At 43.0% G+C, this 21,097-nt stretch overlaps 1 protein-coding gene across 1 annotated transcript in view; it reads right to left on the bottom strand.

The window, feature by feature from the left end:
• Positions 1 to 1,950: 1,950 nt before the first annotated feature.
• The window catches only part of LOC119966465 (phthioceranic/hydroxyphthioceranic acid synthase-like), a 40,907-nt gene continuing 21,760 nt past the window's right edge, over positions 1,951 to 21,097 (bottom strand). Inside the window, exons 3-7 of the mRNA XM_038798196.1 lie at positions 11,885 to 12,038; positions 10,821 to 10,981; positions 10,267 to 10,470; positions 8,316 to 8,497; positions 1,951 to 8,198 (exon numbers count right to left, since the gene is read on the bottom strand). Coding sequence (XP_038654124.1) covers positions 2,622 to 8,198; positions 8,316 to 8,497; positions 10,267 to 10,470; positions 10,821 to 10,981; positions 11,885 to 12,038 — 6,278 coding nt within the window. The 3' untranslated portion in view covers positions 1,951 to 2,621. The remainder of the gene's footprint in view (positions 8,199 to 8,315; positions 8,498 to 10,266; positions 10,471 to 10,820; positions 10,982 to 11,884; positions 12,039 to 21,097) is intronic.

The raw sequence follows: 21,097 nt of genomic DNA, 5'->3' as shown, positions 1-21,097 counted from the left end.
ACCGTACTGGACGCAACAAGACATAAATGGGAGGATGACCTGGGGATTGAGATAGGGTGGGGACTCTGGAGCGAAGCACTGCATTGGGTCAACTCCACCTCAACGTGCGCAAGGCTCAGCCTGACGCAACTAAAAGTGGTACATAGAGCCCACTTAACGAGAAACCGTATGAGTAGATTCTTCCCGGAGGTGGAGGACAGATGTGAACGGTGCCAAAGAGGACCGGCCAACCACGCCCACATGTTCTGGTCTTGCCCCAGACTTGTGAAGTACTGGACAGCCTTCTTCGAGGCTATGTCCAAAGTGGTGGGGGTGAGGGTGGAGCCATGCCCGATAGTGGCGGTCTTCGGGGTTTCAGACCAGCCAGATCTATTCCTGGGGAGGAGGGCGGACGCCCTTGCCTTTGCCTCCCTGATTGCCCGCCGTAGAATCCGGTTTGGCTGGCGGTCAGCAGCACCACCCAGAGCTGCAGACTGGCTGTCCGACCTCTCGGAATCTCTCCAAATGGAGAAATTCAAATTCGCCATCCGAGGGTCAGACGACGGCTTCCACAGAACGTGGGAGCCATTCATGCAATTGTTCCGGGACCTGTTGGTGGCCAACGAAAAAGAGGAAGAATAGTCGGGTGGCCAAGAATCAGGAGAAAATGGACGGGAATCGGGGGAAGCTAGCCGGGGGGGGGAGGGGAGGGCTACGGGTTCGTTATGGGGGTTTGTTCTCATGGTTTTATGCTTATTTCTTTTTCTTGTTAATTTATTGTTTTTGTATTGGAGGGGAGGGGTAGCTGTCTTTCTCTGTTGTGATAAAATTTGTTGTTGAAAACTTGAATAAAATTTATTCCAAAAAAAATAAAAAGGAAGGACAAAGCTGCAAGCGACAGTCTGATGGCAAGCTAAGGCCCAAAACCAAATTGTAAATAAATGCCTATAAACATGTGCCTTGGCCATATTGGGGAATGTAAAATATGTATGCCGGTTAAAGGGGGCGGCCACAGTTGTTATTATGAAGATGCTTACCTGTAAATATACATGTTAATTTTTGCGTGTTTTTTTTCTAATAATTTGTAATTTGTTGGATATAAAATATGAAAACTCAATAAAAAACATTTCCAAAAAAAAAATCTTTGGGTTGTGGGGGCAAAACCCACGCAAACATGGAGAGAATGTGCGAACTCCACACGGACAGTGACCCAGAGCCGGGATTAAACCTGGGACCTCGGTGCCATGAGGCAGCAGTGCTAACCACTGCACTGTGCTGCCCTACTGTTAAATGTCTTTCATTCTTGGGTGGTGAAGATTGTTTTCTGTTGTCATTGACGTGAATTTTGGGAGAAGATTTGAAAGAGGTCAAAATGGCACTTCCATATTACATAGAACATAGAACAGTACAGCACAGAACAGGCCCTTCGGCCCTCGATGTTGTGCCGAGCAATGATCACCCTACTCAAAACCACGTATCCACCCTATACCCGTAACCCAACAACTCCCCCCTTAACCTTACTATTAGGACACTATGGGCAATTTAGCATGGCCAATCCACCTAACCCGCACATCTTTGGACTGTGGGAGGAAACCGGAGCACCCGGAGGAAACCCACGCACACACGGGGAGGACGTGCAGACTCCGCACAGACAGTGACCCAGCTGGGAATCGAACCTGGGACCCTGGAGCTGTGAAGCATTTATGCTAACCACCATGCTACCGTGCTGCCCCTATTATTAACACATTGTAAATTAATCAACTGTCTGCTTTGACTGGAAGCCTCTTCTACCAGTCCTGATGGAATTGCAATTCACACAGTGACGCAGGACTGAATTTTAACTGAGGGAACAGGTGGGTTTGGGTTGTTGGAGGTTTTCGATGTGAGAAATCTGTTTCCCACTCAAACCGACCTTCAACCCATCCAATTCTGGCCTTAACTGAACAATCATAAAAACGTATTAGAATTCAGTTGTATTTCCAATAGTCAAATGTTTTATTGCACTGCAGTTTGATAAGAAGATTAACAAATACATCCATATACACCATAAACAAAAAATAGTTCAACTTAGCCCTTTAATTAAGAAAATTATAACATGTTCAGCTAGAATTTAGTGAACATATTCCCAAGTGATGAATAGTGTTAAAAAAGGTATTGTGCATTTCATTATTTACAGGATAGAACATCCTAATGGAAAACATTTGAAATATACTATCATTCCATGTAATCATATTTACTCACAGGCATTGCAGGTGAATGATTTACTGTACAGTCCTCATTAATTGTGAGCATTTCCTCCAATACAGAAAGAAAACAATAAAAGAAGTTAATTAACAAAGAATATCTATCATATCACCAATTAATCGCCTCCTATTGATCAATAAGCCAGCAAGTCCTTACTGACTTTCAGAATCTGAGTTTTCCATGATCTTGTCACCATGGCAAACTTCTGCGAATGTCTCTGTTAAAATATTTAAATTTAACCATGAACGAATCATTAATGTCCAAATCATTATTTGTGTGATATAGCATTCAGAATCTAGATGCTGCATCTAACTGTTTGGAATTTGCTGGAAAGCATAACTATTTTCCAGACATGGAAAGAGTATTTCTTCTCGTCAGTGCAGCTAATAGTAATTATCTTACAATTGGGTGTGGTCTTCAAGTGAATCACTCAAAGATGTGTTCAGCGGCAGTGTTGGTTTTCTAAAGTGTGGTTGAATAGAAGTTTTCTCTTCCAGCAGTGACACAACAGTATGTACTGTTGTCTTTGGATCAAGAAACGTTACGAGCGGCAACTTGATGTTTTTTTCCTGATAAATACGATTCTGCACTGTCATACTGAGCATAGAATCAAGGCCAAAGCTGGAAAGATAGGATTCTTTCGTAAACTCTGCAGGGTCAGTATTACTGACTTCAGACAACAATGCAATGACATACTGCTCAAGTGTCATTGCTGAATTACTAGCTAAAACCTGCTGTTGGATGAGCTGTGTTTTACTGATTTCATCCTGTACAAGTGAAAAGAATCGTGCTTTGAGAAATTGATTTTGAGAGACAGCATTCTGATATAAATTCGAGAAATTGAATTTACAGACAGCTTGTTGTGGATTGTTCAATGCCAAGCAGTGTTCAAGGCACTCAGAAATTTCTGAAACATCCATTATCATTACCCCTTTCGATTCCAGAAATCTTTGGTTACTGTGCTTATTGAGTAACAGGCCGAGGTTTAACGCACCCCAGTTTAAAGATTGCCCTACAAGCCCTTGGTTTCTCCTATAGTGGATAAAGAAATCAAGAAATGAGTTTGCTGCAGAATAGTTTGACTGGGCAGAATTCCCGCTAAATGATGCGATTGAGGAGTAACATACAAAGTAGTCCAACTGGAGGGACTGTGTTGTATAGTGAAGATTCAGGACACCTGCAATTTTGGGATTCAGAACTTTTTCAAACAATGTTTGATTTAGACTTTGAAGAAGGCCATCATGTAATACAACAGCACTGTGAAAAACTCCTTTAATTGCAATCTTTGGGAAAATGTCATGAAAGGCATTGATGGTTTTCTCAACATCCGACAGCACTGAAATGTCACAGGTCATGCTAGTTACCCTGGTCCCAAACTGATTCCAGAGATTTCTAAATTCTTCCTGCTTCTCATTAGATGGAGTGCTTCTTGACAGAACAATGACATGTCCCCCACCATGCTTGGCAATGAAATTTACTGTGTGAAAGCCAAGCCCTGTAAGTCCCCCTGTCACTATATATGCAGCATCACTTCTGAAAAGTTGCTTTTGGCTGTGATATACTTGTATCTGTGGCATCCTACTATTTGGTGCCTGTGTGCTCTTCAGGTCAACAATTGAAACAGCTTTACAGGTAAAGTATGATTCTGCCCTGCATTCATCCACATCAGGGATCACTTGCTGAAAATCAGCTTTTGGTAAATCAAGCTGTTTTCTTTCTAAATGCATTGATCTCATCCACTTGTAAATATCACGTGCAGATTTTGTAAGATATCCCTTCTGAAATATGTTAGCTACCAGCAAAACGTGAACATAAACATTGTCCTTTTCACAGCCTGGAATGTTTTGAGAAGTATGAAACGTCTGGTTGTTGTCAAAGAGAACAACAACATGTTTAGCAGAAGAGTTGTTGACAGATGTTGCAACTAAAGATGTATTAATAGGGGGCAGGAAAATCAATGCATCAGAATGAGCAAAAGCAGGTGAAAAGTCATGAGATTCAATCTGAACTCTCCACCCCAATCCATTGGCTGCCATGGACAGCACTTTAGTCAGACATGATTCTGGCGCCATGGAAACAATTAGCAAACGTTTGTGATATTTAGCGTGAGGCAAAATGTTATGCAGTATTTCCCATGCGAGTACAAAGTATGAAACACATGGTGTCTGCTTCAACAGTGGAATTTTACTGCTTTTGTAACAAACAGATGCAGAAAGAGTGACTGTAGAAAATGCTGCAACTGGGTAACATACAGCAACGTGATCTCCTATTTTACATGTCTTTACATCACTGCCGACTGCTGTGACTGTGCCACTGAAGTCTAGAGCAAGTAGTTTGTGCCCTTCTGTCATTGATTTGTTCCAGTACATTGTCCGTCCAAAGTTCATTTCTGATACACTGATTGGAAAGTAATCTGATGAATGGATGCAAATTGTATCAATTTTAATATGCACAGTTTGTTTTGTTGGCTCATTCACTTTCTCTTGTTGTGGTGTTGCATGGAAATTTACAACTTTGTAGGGATCCAATGTTTGGAAACTGACATTTTCAAAACCAGAGTAAGGAACCGTGCTGTGAACATTATCAGACAATTTATTGGGTATCCGTGTGATGTGGGATAGATACAGCTTTCCTCGCCTAATCATTACTTCGGGATAATTGTCAGGCAAGGTAATTGCATTTGCCAATGCTCTAATATCTGCATCAATGGCAGAGCTGATGTCAATCAGGTGAAAAGTAACCTCTTGAAGTTCTGCGGCACATGATCTGGTCATGCCCCATAACGCAAAGCCTGCCGTGATCTGATCTACTGTGTTTTCTGATATCCTGAATGTGATTGTTCTGACAGACTTTGTGGATTTTTTCCCTTGCACTAGTTGAAGGATTTGACGGTAAATCTCACAGCAGCTGCTAATATGCTCTACCACTGCTTTGCTGTTCTGGTCAGTTAAGTTTTGCATCCCCCACATGAATAACACTTCATCAAAGCTGCTCAAATCACTTATATTGTGCTGCCATAGAACCTGTGTAATTTCTGTGCCCATCAATGTCTTAGGTTCTTGGTAAGGAATATATGAGGACTGCTTGTGCAAGTACCTTTGAAGGCTGCCAGCAATTCCACAGTTATCTGCAAAGACCAATGATTTGGGGGCAGAAGGATGAACTATGCCTTTGGGAAGATTAACTATTTCCTCCCAGTTATTCTGGTAAAAATAGTCATTCAATTCTGCCGAATTTTGTTTACCAAGAAATGTAATTCTGACATTTTTTAGTTCTGCAATGAGGGCTCCCTTTGTATCTGTAAACCCCCCGGAGACCTCATAGAATTTTGCAGTGTGTTTACATGTCCTCATATACAACATCATTTCCTGCTGCATTGGTCGGCATATTGTCAAACACCCCACGGATGTCGGGAATCCTACTCTAGAGTTTGACATTTTCATTTCTAAAACAGCTGTCATTTGCATAAAATAATCTAAAATGACTGGATGAATGTGGTAATCGTGCATCTGCAGCACAATCTCATCAGGTAGCTTAATACATGTTATAGCTTCCTTTAATTCATCCCCACAGAACACATCCCCAAGGTGTCTGAAAACTGAACCATATTGGAAACCTGAAGAGGAGAGGCTGTCATAAATGACTTCTGCCTTTATCTTTTCTTTGGCCCGTTGCAAAATATGTCGAAGAGCGATCATATTTTCTTCAACAATACATTCCGGTACTAGACGAACCTCTCCCTTTGCATAAGTGGCAGAAGATGCAAAAACAACAAATTTGGTCACTTTGCCTTCCTTGGTAAGTTGTACCTTGAGCTCAGTTGAGTTTGGTTGCACAATACAGGGATTCAAAAAAGTAGTACTGATTTGACACAAACTGAGTGGTATCTTTGGCTTAATACTTGCCAGGGCCGATGCTAAGCCAAGCTCCACATGAATAGAGCCAGGTAATATAGGGACATTGTTGTTTTTATGCTCTGATATATATGGCACTGTTGTTGGTGTTAGGTTGTAGTTGAATTCCTTGCCATCTCTGTTTGAATTGCAGAGGAAGGGGTGCGTGGTAGATACTACATTTTCTTTACTTTGCCTAATCGCTTCAAAATTGACCTGAAGCTTAGTACGATCAAATTTGTAGCAAGGATACAATGTTGGAGCAGTCTCACATCCTACATACATATTTTTCCAGTTAGGATTGTACCCTAGTTCAAATAGTTTTGATAAAACTGAAATCAGTGTTTCACAATCTGCCTCTGGCTGTACTGCGGGAAGAACCAGAGCATCATGCCCTACAATTTCTCTGATGTACCTTTGTAAGGCCTTTCTTGGACCTATTTCTACAAACACAGTGTTTTTCACCTCGGCAACTGCAGTTCTTATGGCTTGTTCAAAGGCAACAGGTTTGCGAATATTTCTGGCCCAATATTTCCCTGTGACACAGTCACCCCTTGAAACTAGTTGTCCAGTAACAGTGGAAATTACTTTGGTCTCTGTTTCATGTTTTTCTAAGTTGCCTATGTTCTCTTCCACCTGTTTTAAAATTGGTTCCATTAAGTGACTGTGATATGCTGCCGGCACATCTAAAATATGAAGGAATACATTTCTGTCACCAAATGAATGGGACAATTCTGTGTGCAGTTCGTCCACTGCTTTGGAGTCACCTGACACTGTACATGATGAAGGACTATTGAAAGCAGCAATGCACAATCTACCTGAATATGAATCAAGTTTCTCTGACACTGTTGACAGGGGTAAATTACTAATCACTAACATTTTCCCTCCTGTTACTGTTGACTGTAATACACTTCGGTGGTAAAGCACCTTTACAGCATCTTGTAATGAAAGTATCCCAGCACAATGAGCTGCAGCAACTTCCCCAACAGAATGACCAATGGTAACATCTGGCTGCACTCCCCAAAACTTCAAAAGAGACACAATTGCCATCTGAATGGCAAACAGCACTGGCTGTGCGATGTCTGCTTTTGTGAAGTCGGCACAGTCGTCTCGAATTAAATCTAGCAATTTGATATTTGTGTATGGTTTGAGTATTCGTTCTATCTCTTCAATTTGTGACCTGAACTTTGCTTCTGTTTGGAGAAGTTGTTTGCACATACCTTGATATAAAACACCATTGCCACAAAATACAAATACTAGCTTTACCCCTGTCTTTCCCTGAGCTACTTCAGTATTTGTGGCTGATTTAAGCTGCTGCTGCAGATGACTGAGAGAAGATGCCACAAATGCTTTTCTGTATCTGTTATTTTTGTGGCTTCTTCTGCAGGCAGATGTATATGCCAGGTTCTGGAGCACAATGTCACCACTTTCCTTTATTTGGTGACTTGTGTCTTTTAGCATCATCTGAACTGAATTCTGGGAGGCAGCTGAAAGCACAAATATCTCAAATGGTTTTTGTCCACAGTTATGTACAGAATCCTGCCGGTACTCCCTTACTACTACATGAGCATTTGTTCCCCCAAAACCAAATGAATTGACCCCTGCCATCTTCTCTTTCATCCAACTTTCATTCCATTGTTTCACACTGGTAGGAATATGTAGATTCAAAGCTTTTGCATTGATGCTTGAATTCCCCTCAGAGTAGTGGAGTGATGGCACAATTTTCCCATGATGCATCATTAGGAGCACTTTAATTAAACCTGCTGCTCCTGCAGCGGACTCTGTGTGACCAATGTTTCCTTTGACAGAACCCATGATGAGTGGAGGTAGGTCTGGATGCCTGGATTGCCCAAGGATATTTGAGATGCTGGCTGCTTCTGTAGGATCACCAGCTGGTGTTCCGGTTCCATGAGCCTCCATGTAGTGAACCTCTGATGGGTCAACATTTTTGTTGTAAATACTTCTCAATAACTCTTCTTGTTGTGTTTTTGAGGGTCTGGTGATGGGTGTGACTGTCCTACCATCCTGATTTACTGCACTACGGACTATTACTCCCCAAATATGATCATGGTCCTTCTGAGCCTGTTAACAAAATTAATGGATATGGCAATTCAATAATAGATATTGTATAAATATCAATATTTAAGTGCATATTCTGGATAAAAATGTCGAGAAACAGGTTTGATAATTATGCATTACCTTTGTCAGCTTCTTCAACAGAAGAATTCCACAACCTTCTCCCCTTCCGTACCCATTACCTTTGCTGGAAAATGGCTTGCTCATTCCATCTGGTGATATCATCTTTGCTTTGCTAAGTGCAACATTGACTCTTGGTTCAATGATACAGCTCACTCCCCCACAAACAGCCATCTCACAATCACCTGAAAGATGAAAATGGAGTTTGAACAAAGTCTTTCTGGGCAAAGTTGAGCTGGATAAGTAATACAAATATTGACAAAGTAACTTATATGGAGCTAACAACAGTATCTGAGATACACCAGAGCATGGTTTAACATTTTTAGTTTCTTCTGTGTGTTAAGAGCTAACATACATCAGATTCTTCATTTATTTCTTCATCTAACATTGCAAAGTGCAGAAAAAACATCCATATGAAGAGGTAGATGGTACTGCCATGACTGCACTGGAGTAGTTTGGGTGGGGTGAGACAAGCCCTGTATGCCGGTGTCTGGGATATTCACTGTATCCAATGCATTAGGTCACATCCCTGAAATAAGTAGAACGCATCAGTAAAAATAATCTTATTCTCCACACACACACAGACCCATAACCCCCACACACAAACATCCAGATACAGCTATCTGTCCAGTTCAGTTGCTCGGTGTTTGATTCTGTGTATCTGTTGATTCTTCTCAGCATTATATTAGTTAATTAGTTAAGCTTGGGTGTGGCTACTAAGAAAAGAAATGAAACTGTTAGCATGCAGCTGTAAACCTGAGAGCAGACATTTTAAAGCATTGAATAAGATTTCTGTTGCACACATAGAAGTTTGAGTTTATTATCTCCGTATACGCTGAGGCAGAAAACACAACAGCACCCATTGATTTATTGACTCGCACCACTGAGCTCTTGAGGCCATTGATTGTTCGCACTTTTTAACTGCCTAAAAACTGTTACAGAATTTTTTATCATTTTGGGGGAAAAGAACAAAGCTCCAAACAATTAATAAATCCACTAATTAGAGCATAAAATCTTTTATTTTGGCAACCAAGAGTGACTATAATCACAATTGCAAGTCACTAGATCATAGAAATCTTCACAAAACTAAACACAGCTCCATTTGCACATTCTACCATATCATTGTTTTCACGTGACCTGAGCCATACAGCACAACCACAACAGCTCCGCGACTTGTCTGTCTGTCTGATAAAGGCTGAATCAAATTACACATTAGAGAGAACATCAAATTACTCTGCAGCAGACAGGATCATATTATACATTCAAACTGTTGGGTATGCCTTGCCTTCCAAAGGAAACAAAATCAGAAATCTGGTCCAACCCATTTACATGGCAACTAAATGTAACCAAATTAGGTAAGCAGCAATCACCTTTGACACCTTTGCACAAAACTAAATCTACACCAATGTATTTTTGTTTAGCTGTAGGTTAACCTTAGTGGACATTATAAATTCTCTGGCCATTTGCTGGCAGTGGGATTCTCTGGGCCACTGACGGTGCACCCCTGCCTGTGTGTTTTCCAGCAACCTGGAGTGGCTTCAATGGGGATTCCCATTGACAACGGCGGGAGCAAAGATTCCCGCCACCAGCGAACAGCGCGGCACCTCCCGCTGCTGACAAACACATGGCTGGGAGGCCGGAGAATCCCAACCTATGTATGAAATTAGGATTGCTGCTGAAATGCACATACACCACACTTCCTTGGCACCAAAATACACATTAGGCGGATAAATAAAATGCATTTTCTCGATGTTAATATAGATTTTTGATCGACAAGAGAATCAAAAGTTTATGGGGGTAGAGGGACAGGTAGGAAAATGGTGTTAAAGCCAAATTCAGATGAACCATGATCTTACTGAATGGCGGGGGAGGCTTGAGGGGCCAAATAACCTCTTCATGCTCCCATTTCCCCTGTTTTTACATGCTTATTAAAAAGTGAAATAATTACTCGTACCTTGCTTGATAGCCTGAGAAGCAGCGTGTAGAGCAACAAGGGATGATGAGCATGCTGTGTCGATAGCCAATGATGGTCCTGTAAGGTTGAAAGTGAAAGAAATCCTATTTGCTGCGATACACATTGATGTTCCTGTCCCATTGTAATGGGTGATTTTGTGGGCGGAACTATTTAAAATTCCTTCATAGTCACGATTTGTGAGTCCTAAAAAAAGCCAAGAATAAAGTGTCATATATTACTGAGGAATATTGATGAGGAGTATATTTGTGGCTCACACATTAACCTTTGTGATTCCTTTTGTAGCTGTGGACTAGCATTAAGTAAATGTGCAGATGGACATCCAAAGAGTAGTGTAAATGCTCTTCCCCAACAGGCTGTATGGATGCTTTGTGAACTGCAATTTTCAAGAGTTACGTTTTTCTTTGGTATGGGTATCAAAAGTTATGAAAGTTGGGTAAATGTTGTTGAGATACAAATCAGCCATGATCCAGTCAAATGGCTGAACAAGTTTGAGGGGCAGAATGGTTTGTTCCCATGTAACAGATGGAACTCACCGATGAAAACTCCTGTTCTGCTGCCACTGATGTCTTCCATAGGCATCCCTGCATTTTCAAATGCTTTGTATGTGCACTCCAGCAGAAGTTTGTGCTGTGGATCCATACTGCTGGCTTCTGTTTGGTTAATGCTGAATAACTTGTGGTCAAATTCATTAAACCTGGTGAATTAAAAAAATAACAAGTTTACATTAACTACATGAAGGTGAATTTACAATGGGTGGAGTGTTCTCCTGCTCATCGGATATAATTTCAGCTGGAGAGTTCTGAAAACTCAGGAAAAATGGCAGAAATTGTATTTATTGTTATTCCAGAGTTTCTGTGGCTCTATTGGGGGATCTTATAGAAACATTTAAAATTATGAAGGGAATAGATAGGATAGATGCGGGCAGGTTGTTTCCACTGGCGGGTGACAGCAGAACTAGGGGACATAGCCTCAAAATAAGGGGAAGTAGATTTAGGACTGAGTTTAGGAGGAACTTCTTCACCCAAAGGGTTGTGAATCTATGGAATTCCTTGCCCAGTGAAGCAGTTGAGGCTCCTTCATTACATGTTTTTAAGATAAAGATAGATAGTTTTTTGAAGAATAAAGGGATTAAGGGTTATGGTATTCGGGCCGGAAAGTGGAGCTGAGTCCACAAAAGATCAGCCATGATCTAATTGAATGGCGGAGCAGGCTCGAGGGGCCAGATGGCTTACTCCTGCTCCTAGTTCTTATGTTCTTATTGCTGATGTTAAACCCAGAAACCACACCCCAACTCCCATGCAGACATATTAGAAATGTGAGAGAAATGTGAAGTGATGTATTTTGTAGCGAAGGAGATGCAATATTAACTAATTGGCACAGGAACAGACATAGAGGTTTGAGTTAATGATGATTTACGGTTACATGCTTCAATTTCTTAATTGAGTTAAACGTTTGCTGCATTTACCTGCAAGTTCAAATGGATTTCAAGATTAAAAATAAAACATTTCAATTGGCTGATTATGCTTTATTGATTTATAATCATTAATATTCTCTGATCATTGAAGTTATTATTGTAGAATATTTTCTGCAACATTACCCTTCGATAAAACATCCGCGTTTTGTGATCATTTTTCCAGCTTTGTTGTCATCTGTGTCATGCCAGAATTTAGTATCGAATCGATCTGGTGGAATATCTACGACACAGTTTCTTCCCTCATGAAGAACTTTCCAGAAATTTTCAATGCCTTCCCCTAAAAATAAAACACAAGAATTCAGAGGTAAATCACAGGTATTAAAATCATTCTAAATACGTCAGTAAAATTGTCTGAAGAAAGACAGTGTCATTGGTTATGACAGCTCTTGCTGGCCACGTGGCCATTGCTCACATCCTTTTTTTCCCAAAATATGTTTTATTCATAAAATATCTAAAAGGACATTCCAAAACATTTCAAACTGGTAATTACGGAATGCAATAACATTACATTTTTCTCATGGAGCATGTTGCACCCTGACAAGCCCTAACAATTACGATACATGTGGGGCAGGATTCTCCGAGCCTCCGTGCCAAAATCGCGCTTGGCGCGGGGGCGGAGAATGGCGTGTCAGACCCGCGATCGGGTCCGACGACTTCCCACAATTCTCCGGGGGAGAATTGCCGGCAGTCGCACGCGTGCAGTCAATGCGGCGCCGGTTGGAGGACATTGAAAGATTCCCCCACGGCGATTTTCTGCCGACAACTGGCCGGCTTCCCGCCTGCGTGGTTCACTCATGGTTCCACACGGCGTGAGCCCGGAGCGGCGGCTGCAGACTCAGTCCGCAGCCGTCCTGGTGGCGGGCGGGGGGATGGGGCCTTCAGGATTGCCAGGCTCGTGATTGGGGGCCACCGATTGGCGGGCGCACGCGATCTGGGGGGTGGCCTATATTTTCTGGGCCAGCCTGCTGTGTGGGTCCGCCATGTTGAGCGGGACTGCCGCCACAGGCGGCCGCCCCGCGCATGAGCGGACCCGCAGCCGGAGGTGCAGGGCCCCGTATCGGCTGTAAGGACTACTCCGGGGCCCTGCTAGACCCCTTCAAAATGGAGAATCACTCTGGACATTCTCCATGAAAGTCCAGAGTGATTCGCGCCCGTTTTCTCGCGGGCGTGGGGACATACCCCCATTATCAGAGAATTCTGCCCGTGATATTTACCATATACATTCAATTTCCGGCAGCCAGCCCAAGGGGTTCTACACAGTTTCCAGTCCCTCGATGTACAATGGCTTCCAGCCCCTCGATGTACTATGGCTTAAAGGACTGAGATAGTTACCTTTCTCCATTGTGCCATTTGTGGCACATGCCCCAAGCTTTACTGCCTCCCTCAGCTTGTAGCTCTTAGAATGTGCCAGTTTACAACACTCAGGCATGGATAACTCTTGCACTGGAAGGCCAACAGGTTTCAGGCAGACCAAAAAGTGTCTTTCACTTAGATGATAATCCTCCAGCTGTGGTTGATATTTGTCTCGGTATGTGTCCCTGGGAACATCCCGTGGAGCACAGAGTTCTGTGTCGAGGAACTGCACAGGATTGACCTTGACAAATACCACTGCATCCCTTTCCAGACCCTATTTTGCAATGGCACATTCCTGAGGGAGATGTTAGTCTCTTCCCCATCACAGCTGCTTTGAGGACAACATGCGGTGGTGCAAAGGCTTTGGGAATACATGAAAAATCTGATGGGGAATGCACTTCTCATCACCAGTCAAGCTACATCTTGATTCTTGTTTGGAAACTCTGTCAATGAGATATTCTGCCAAATGACTGTTGTATTATTATAACTATCAGCATTGCAAGGATTAATGTAGTGTCGAGAGCAGCCACTATAGGGAGCTATAGTTACAACTATATAAGTCAGGGATGCTAGACCTTAGGGGAGGAATGTATGCAGGAGTTAGCTAGTGAAGGTCAGAAGAGCAGATCGTGCAACTAAGGTTAGATTATAATTTATGGTAATAGTGAGATTAGCAGTAAATGAGTAGTTAGATGCTATTCTTAAGGACTACATGTCAAATCCCAGTTTATTAATGTAAATAAAATCATAGCTTTGTTTAAATTAAAACTATTTTGTGGTCTTTGTGAACACCACGCCAACCATCCTGACGTAAACAACACAAAGAACACAGGTACCAGGAGTCTATTCCTTATAAGAAACAACAGTTCAATTAGGATAGAATAGCATTGGAGATTGATGGATTGTAGAAGCCAGGTATTTCTAAAACACCTAATATAGATAAAAGATAGCTGTTTAGCGTAAATATTAAGCACCAGTTTTAAATTAAGGATTAAAAACACATATTCTGCAAATTCATTTAATAATTTTCTCTAACACAACTTTTAAATACGTAGTTTAAATGAAACATAGAAGTCTGATAAGACAAGCACTTTTCACTACATTTCTCCAAGGACAAGGGCTGAATCCATGGCAACAAGGTGACGAGAGCCCAGTAACTTAAAGGCTCTATTGTTCTGATTTCGGGCCACTAGTGATAACAGCCTGAATCATATTCCATAACTTATACAGTCTGAAACATTTTAGACTATTGCTGGTTTTTAAAAATGGACAGTTAGAACATCGAATCAAATATATTTGATTTCAACATTCTCAAAACATAACAATTTCATAGAAGCAGCATAATTCACTTTACTAGATTGAAACAGACAGTTTGATTTATATTTTTCGAGTCAGTGTCCAAGGACATAGCAACAGTCACAGCAATAGCATTGCATGACAAGGTAACATGCATGACAAGGTAACATGCATGACAAGATAGCATGAAGGCTCCATTGTTATTTAAACGATAAAATATTAAAGCATGCCGCTGTTCAGAGAGACTTGGGTGTGCTAGTGCATGAGTCACAAAAGGTTGGTTTACAAGTGCAACAGGTGATTAAGAAGGCAAATGGAATTTTGTCCTTCATTGCTAGAGGGATGGAGTTTAAGACTAGGGAGGTTATGTTGCAATTGTATAAGGTGTTGGTGCGGCCACACCTGGAGTATTGTGTTCAGTTTTGGTCTCCTTACTTGAGAAAGGACGTACTGGCGCTGGAGGGTGTGCAGAGGAGATTCACTAGGTTAATCCCAGAGCTGAAGGGGTTGGATTATGAGGAGAGGTTGAGTAGACTGGGACTGTACTCGTTGGAATTTAGAAGGATGAGGGGGGATCTTATAGAAACATTTAAAATTATGAAGGGAATAGATAGGATAGATGCGGGCAGGTTGTTTCCACTGGCGGGTGACAGCAGAACTAGGGGGCATAGCCTCAAAATAAGGGGAAGTAGATTTAGAACTGAGTTTAGGAGGAACTTCTTCACCCAAAGGGTTGTGAATCTATGGAATTCCTTGCCCAGTGAAGCAGTTGAGGCTCCTTCATTACATGTTTTTAAGGTAAAGATAGATAGTGTTTTGAAGAATAAAGGGATTAAGGGTTATGGTGTTCGGGCCGGAAAGTGGAGCTGAGTCCACAAAAGATCAGCCATGATCTAATTGAATGGCGGAGCAGGCTCGAGGGGCCAGATGGCCTACTCCTGCTCCTAGTTCTTATGTTATAATAGCTAAGCCAGCAGAAACCAGTTTTTGCTGGCCTTGATAAAGCACAATATCGCATTCTTTAACATACACAAGTATGCAGATACGAAACAATTAGAAGTAATGTTGCATATTGAAGATGGGCGGCTTGCCGTCAAATCAGATGTGTTTGAGTCTAACCCAAACGAATTAGGATTACATTAGGGTGTAATTAGATGCCTGAAACCAGATATGACTTGGTATAACTGTGATGGATTTTCGGCCATCTCTCTCTCTTTTTCAACTTACTATTCGTTATCTATCAACCTGTCCTTCATATTTCACTTCCTAACTCTGAGAGGTTATTTTGAGCTGTTTGCCTAAGCAAGTAAAATTTTATCTGTGATTGTTTGAAAGTTCAATTGTCTACAAATTTAAAATGACTCTCAATTGTAATGCAAATAAAACAATTCTTATTTGCACCTGACAAATTTTGACTCTAATTTCTACTGAGTTCCAGTAATCGCAAAGTGCTGCTGCTAACTGAATGGTTAAATTCATCAACTGGCATAGTTGAAGTTGGCTGGAGAAGTGGAGCATTGTGATGTCATCCGTGGGCTTGCGGTAAAGCGAAGTGCTGAGGTGACCGTCCTTGATGGAGACGAGTGTCCATCAAGGACACACTCGTCTCCATCAAGGACGGTCACCTCAGCACTTCGCTCTCCCGCAAGCCCACGGATGACATCACGATGCTCCACTTCTCCAGCTTCCACGCTAAACACATTAAAGAAGCCATCCCCTATGGACAAGCCCTCCATCTACACAGGATCTGCTCAGACCAGGAGGAGCGTGACAGATATCTACAGACGCTGAAAGATGCCCTCGTACGAACGGGATATGGCGCTCGATTCATCGATCAACAATTCCAACCCGCCACAGCAAAAATCCGCACCGGCCTCCTCAGAAGACAAACACAGGACACAACCGACAGAGTACCCTTCGTCGTCCAGTACTCGCCTGGAGCAGAAAAACTACGACATCTTCTTCGCAGCCTTCAACACGTCATCGATGAAGATGAACATCTTGCCAAGGTCATCCCCACACCCCGATTACTTGCCTTCAAACAACCGCGCAACCTCAAATGAACTATTGTTTGCAGCAAACTACCCAGCCTTCAGAACAGTGACCACGACACCACACAACCCTGCCTAGGCAATCTCTGCAAGACGTGCCAGATCATCGACATGGATACCACCATTACACGTGAGAACACCACCCACCAGGTACGCGGTACATACTCGTGCGACTTGGCCAACGTTGTCTACCTCATACGCTGCAGGAAAGGATGTCCTGAAGCATGGTACATTGGTGAGACCATGCAGACGCTGCGACAACGAATGAACGGACATTGTGCGACAATCACCAGGCAGGAATGTTCCCTTCCAGTCGGGGAACACTTCAGCAGTCAAGGGCATTCAGCCTCTGATCTCCGGGTAAGCGTTTTCCAAGGCGGCCTTCAGGACACGCGACAACGCAGAATCGGCGAGCAGAAACTTATAGCCAAGTTCCGCACACATGAGTGCGGCCTCAACCGGAACCTGGGATTCATGTCGCATTACATTCATCCCCCACCATCTGGCCTAGGCTTGCAAAATCCTACCAACTGTCCTGGCTTGAGACAATTCACACCTCTTTAACCTGTGATTACCCCTCTCTCTGGATCTGTAATGACTTAATCACCTGCTAATGCTCGCATTCTAAGCATTGTCTGGCATCTTTGAATTTGTCTATATAGATGCTTCTGGAACAGACCTCTTCATTCACCTGAGGAAGAAGCAGTGCTCCGAAAGCTAATGTTTGAAACAAACATGTTGGACTTTAACCTGGTGTTGTAAGACTTCTTACGAGAAAAAGTTAGGTGAAAGGTTGAATTTATAGATTCAGAGCCTTTAGCAGGCAGAAAATTACTCCCTATGACGATAAAAGGAGGATATGGGGTACCAGATGTTTCTATTGAAGATATTTGGGGGATTTTGGGTCTTTCATTCGTAGACAATTTGACCTATGTGAAACCTCAAAAAAAATTGAATCAAGCTATGATATCCCCAGAGGACAGTGGTCCTTCGATAATATCAAGAGAGCATGGGGAAAATGCACACGATTGCACGGTGCAGAACGTGTAAAATGGTCCCTGGTAATGATGGGACAGATACGCAGACAGCAAGAGATAATTATTGAAAGTAAAAGTGTTAATGAGGAAAGGTCCACTAAAGACCAACTAATTGTAGTTGTTGGAAATTGCGAGATGCAAAATCCAAACTTGAGCATTGTGATGAAATTAGAACAGAATTGCAAAGCAAAACCTCTGAATTCCAGCAGTTATCTTTTCAAATAGCAGAATTCCAAAATCATGTTTTTGAAGTGGTGTCAAAATACCAACAGTTGTAATCAGAAACTGAGCAAATTGAACTTGAAAATTGCAAGTTAATCGAAGAAAGGTGTATATTAGAAAGAGATAAAAACAATGTAACAGAACACTGCAAAATCCTGACAGACAGTCTTGCAGCCCAGAATTTAAAGCCAAGCACAGCTCAGAATCAACCAGCAGCTGAACAAACTCAGCAAGCAGCCCAAGCACCCCACCTAGTGGCACAATCGGCAATTGCACAGCCAAGATCCAGTGTCAGGAATAAATTAGTTCCTCTGCCAGATGAATCAGACAAAGATAGTGGGCGGGATTCTCCCCTAGCCGACAGAGCGTGGGGTCCCGGCGGGATGGAGTGGCGTGAACCACTCCAGCGTTGGGCCGCCCGAAAGGTGCGGAGGATTCCGCACCTTTAGGAGCTAGGCCCGCCCTGGAGTGTTTGCCGCCCCACTGGCTGGCGTGGAAAAGGCCTTTGGCGCCACACCAGCCAGGGCCGAAGGGACTCCGCCAGCCGGCGGGAGTCCGCACACATGCAGAAGTGTCAGCGGCTGCTGGCGTCATCCCCGGGCATGCGCGGAGCTGGGGGGTCACCTACGCGTCGGCCATGGCGGAGACTGATAGCCGACGCGGAGGGGAAAGAGTGCCCCCATGGCACAGGCCCGCCCCCGGATCGGTGGGCCCCGATCTCAGGCTAGGCCACCGGGGTGCCAGATCGCCCCGCGCCCCTGCCCGGAGCCCGGCCGCGCCGCCATGTCCGGCCGATAAGGGACCTGGTTCAATCCACGCCGGCGGGACCTGCATAGAAGCAGCGGGACTTCGGCCCATCACGGGCCGGAGAATTGCCGGGGTTGGCCGCCGACCGGCGCGGTGCAATACCCGCCCCCGCCGAATATCCGGTGCCAGAGAACTCGGCGGCCCGCAGGGGCGGGATTCACGCTGGCCCCCGGCGATTCTCCAACCCGGCGAGGGGTTGGACAATCCCGCCCAGTGTTCCTACAATGTAAAATACTATATTAATTCGACTAGCCCCTTTAAAACGCAAACGGGTTAAAGTTGGAAGCAAAAAAATAGAAGAAGAAGCTGAAACTATCACTAGAAACATATTTGATCAATAATGGATTCACGAACCAGCAGATCCTGCAAAAATTGACGAATGGTCCAAAGATCTTCCACACCCTAAAAAGGGTGGTATGACCACATGGGATGGAATTCACAGATTACAATCCATTTACAGTCTCCACCTATTTGATGGAGCACAAATTCTGACTATCATGCTAGGTACTCGTGGAATTTCAACCCTTAGAACTGAGGTGGAAGTTGCCCTTGGAGACGATTTACAAAATTTAGAAGCTGGTTGGCGAGCAGTCAAGAATTGGCTATTAAAATTTCGCCCCCCGAGGACTAATTGATCTAAGATCACATCTTCAAAATATAATAAAGATATTCAGGATTTCAAGGAAAGATTTTTACAGTCTTGGATGGAATATTCAGGAATGGCACTCGAACAGGAAACTGACACATGGGACGCAAGCACTTTAAGTCCATTAAAAACGGCTTTTATAGCCGGTGTTAAACCTGAAGTTTCTGCTGCCTTGAATTTGGTTTTACCGGCTTGGGCCACAACTGGCACATACCGAGACATAGTTGACCGATGCATTCAGATAGATCGTGGTTTGCACAATCAGGCAATCTTTAACATTGCAGTGACTCAAATGCAGCCTATGGCACCTGGTCAAATGCAGCCTATTGCTCAAATCCAGTCCATGTTGCCTGTTGCTCAATTTCAGCCTATGTTACCTGCTACTCCAGCAGCAGGTGTTGCTCTACCCGCTGCTCCAGTGGCAGCTGTTGCAGCACCTGCAGGAATATCAGCAGTAACTACAATACCACCACAAGCGTCAGGGCAAACATGTACTCTTGCTCCATTAAACTCACGTAAGGAAATACCACAATGTCTTTTCTGTGGTAGAGTAGGACACTGGATGGCAAAATGCTATCTTAAACAACGGATGGATTCGAGAGATGATAATGAAGTAGACGATGTTCACTACAATACGTTTCCACCTCGTGGTCAACCACATAACGCACACAAACAAGACGCACCTAGGGTTACGTTCCAACAAGGCACACCCAGTACGGCTTCTGGTCAGTACCACTGGCTAAGCAAGTACAACCATGGTTTGCTATTGCAGTTAATCAGCAACAGTATCACAATAGCCCAACTGTTTACCACATGGCTCTACAGAATCATCTCAGGCAATTGCCTGTTCTGACATCCACCATTATCCAGCATGAAGATGATGTTCTGATAACCTCCATCAATAAAGATGATCATGACAAAGACTTACGGGTGGTCTTGAACCACCTCAGTACTAATGGTCACAAAGCTAGCTTTGCCAAAGCAGAAATTGCGCAGGAAGAAGTTGTTCACTTGGGTCAGAAAATTTCCAAAGGCAAAAGGGAACTTACTCAGAACAGAACGGCTGCCATCAAAGCAGCTAAAGAAACCTCAACTGCTAAAAAAAGGCACGTCAATCGTTGCCTCTCCTCCATTAACGACAAATCCAACCCTTGCACTCTGAGATACCCTCAATTACAACACAGGTGAGAAGATAGGGAATTCAAAGGCTTTAATCATCTGAGAACTGAACAGAAGCCGAGAAGTGTGCTCATCAAATGCTGCCGAGTGAGCCTCCTCTTATATACCGTTTCCTGGGGGCGGAACCAGAGGTGGAGTCCCCCAGGGTTCCAAGCCCGGTCTTAAAGGGCCAATGCATTAAAGGTAAGGTACCATTACAGCAACTACTGATACCATTCATCACACACTCACTTTAAAAAAAAATTTCCAGAAGATTCCTTTCTCGTGTTGAAGACGGCCATTTTGCAAGTTTCAGATTTTATGGTTGCAGACTGGTCTATGATGAAGGCCAGCCTCCTGGCTCCAGGGATACGGGACAAGTCACGTATCGCTAAAAAGTTGCCAAGAACTGTCAGCTTGAGAAAATTGCCATTATTCTGAATGTTGCTTTATTAATGTTAAGAAATTAACATATCTTGTTAGTTGTGCTTTCTTTAGCAGAATCGACAAATTCAACTACAGAAAACCAAGATACAGCGCAAAACTGGTTCAGTTATATATTCAATAAGTTATTGTGTTTGATATTTTAAAATAAATGTTTAGAATTAGCTTGGAAATTAAAACTTCAGAAAAGTAACTCTGATTAAAGCAAATCCATAGAGAGAACATCTCTTTCTAAGAGACTTGATAATGGGAATTTGGCAGCAATCCAACTTTTACTCCCAGTCCATTTGAGTGACAAATATAAAAAAACGTTTAGAGATGC

Source organism: Scyliorhinus canicula, chromosome 5 (assembly GCF_902713615.1).
Source record: "Scyliorhinus canicula chromosome 5, sScyCan1.1, whole genome shotgun sequence".
Taxonomy (NCBI): Eukaryota; Metazoa; Chordata; class Chondrichthyes; order Carcharhiniformes; family Scyliorhinidae; genus Scyliorhinus; species Scyliorhinus canicula.
This window is presented reverse-complemented; position numbering and strand designations above follow the sequence as displayed.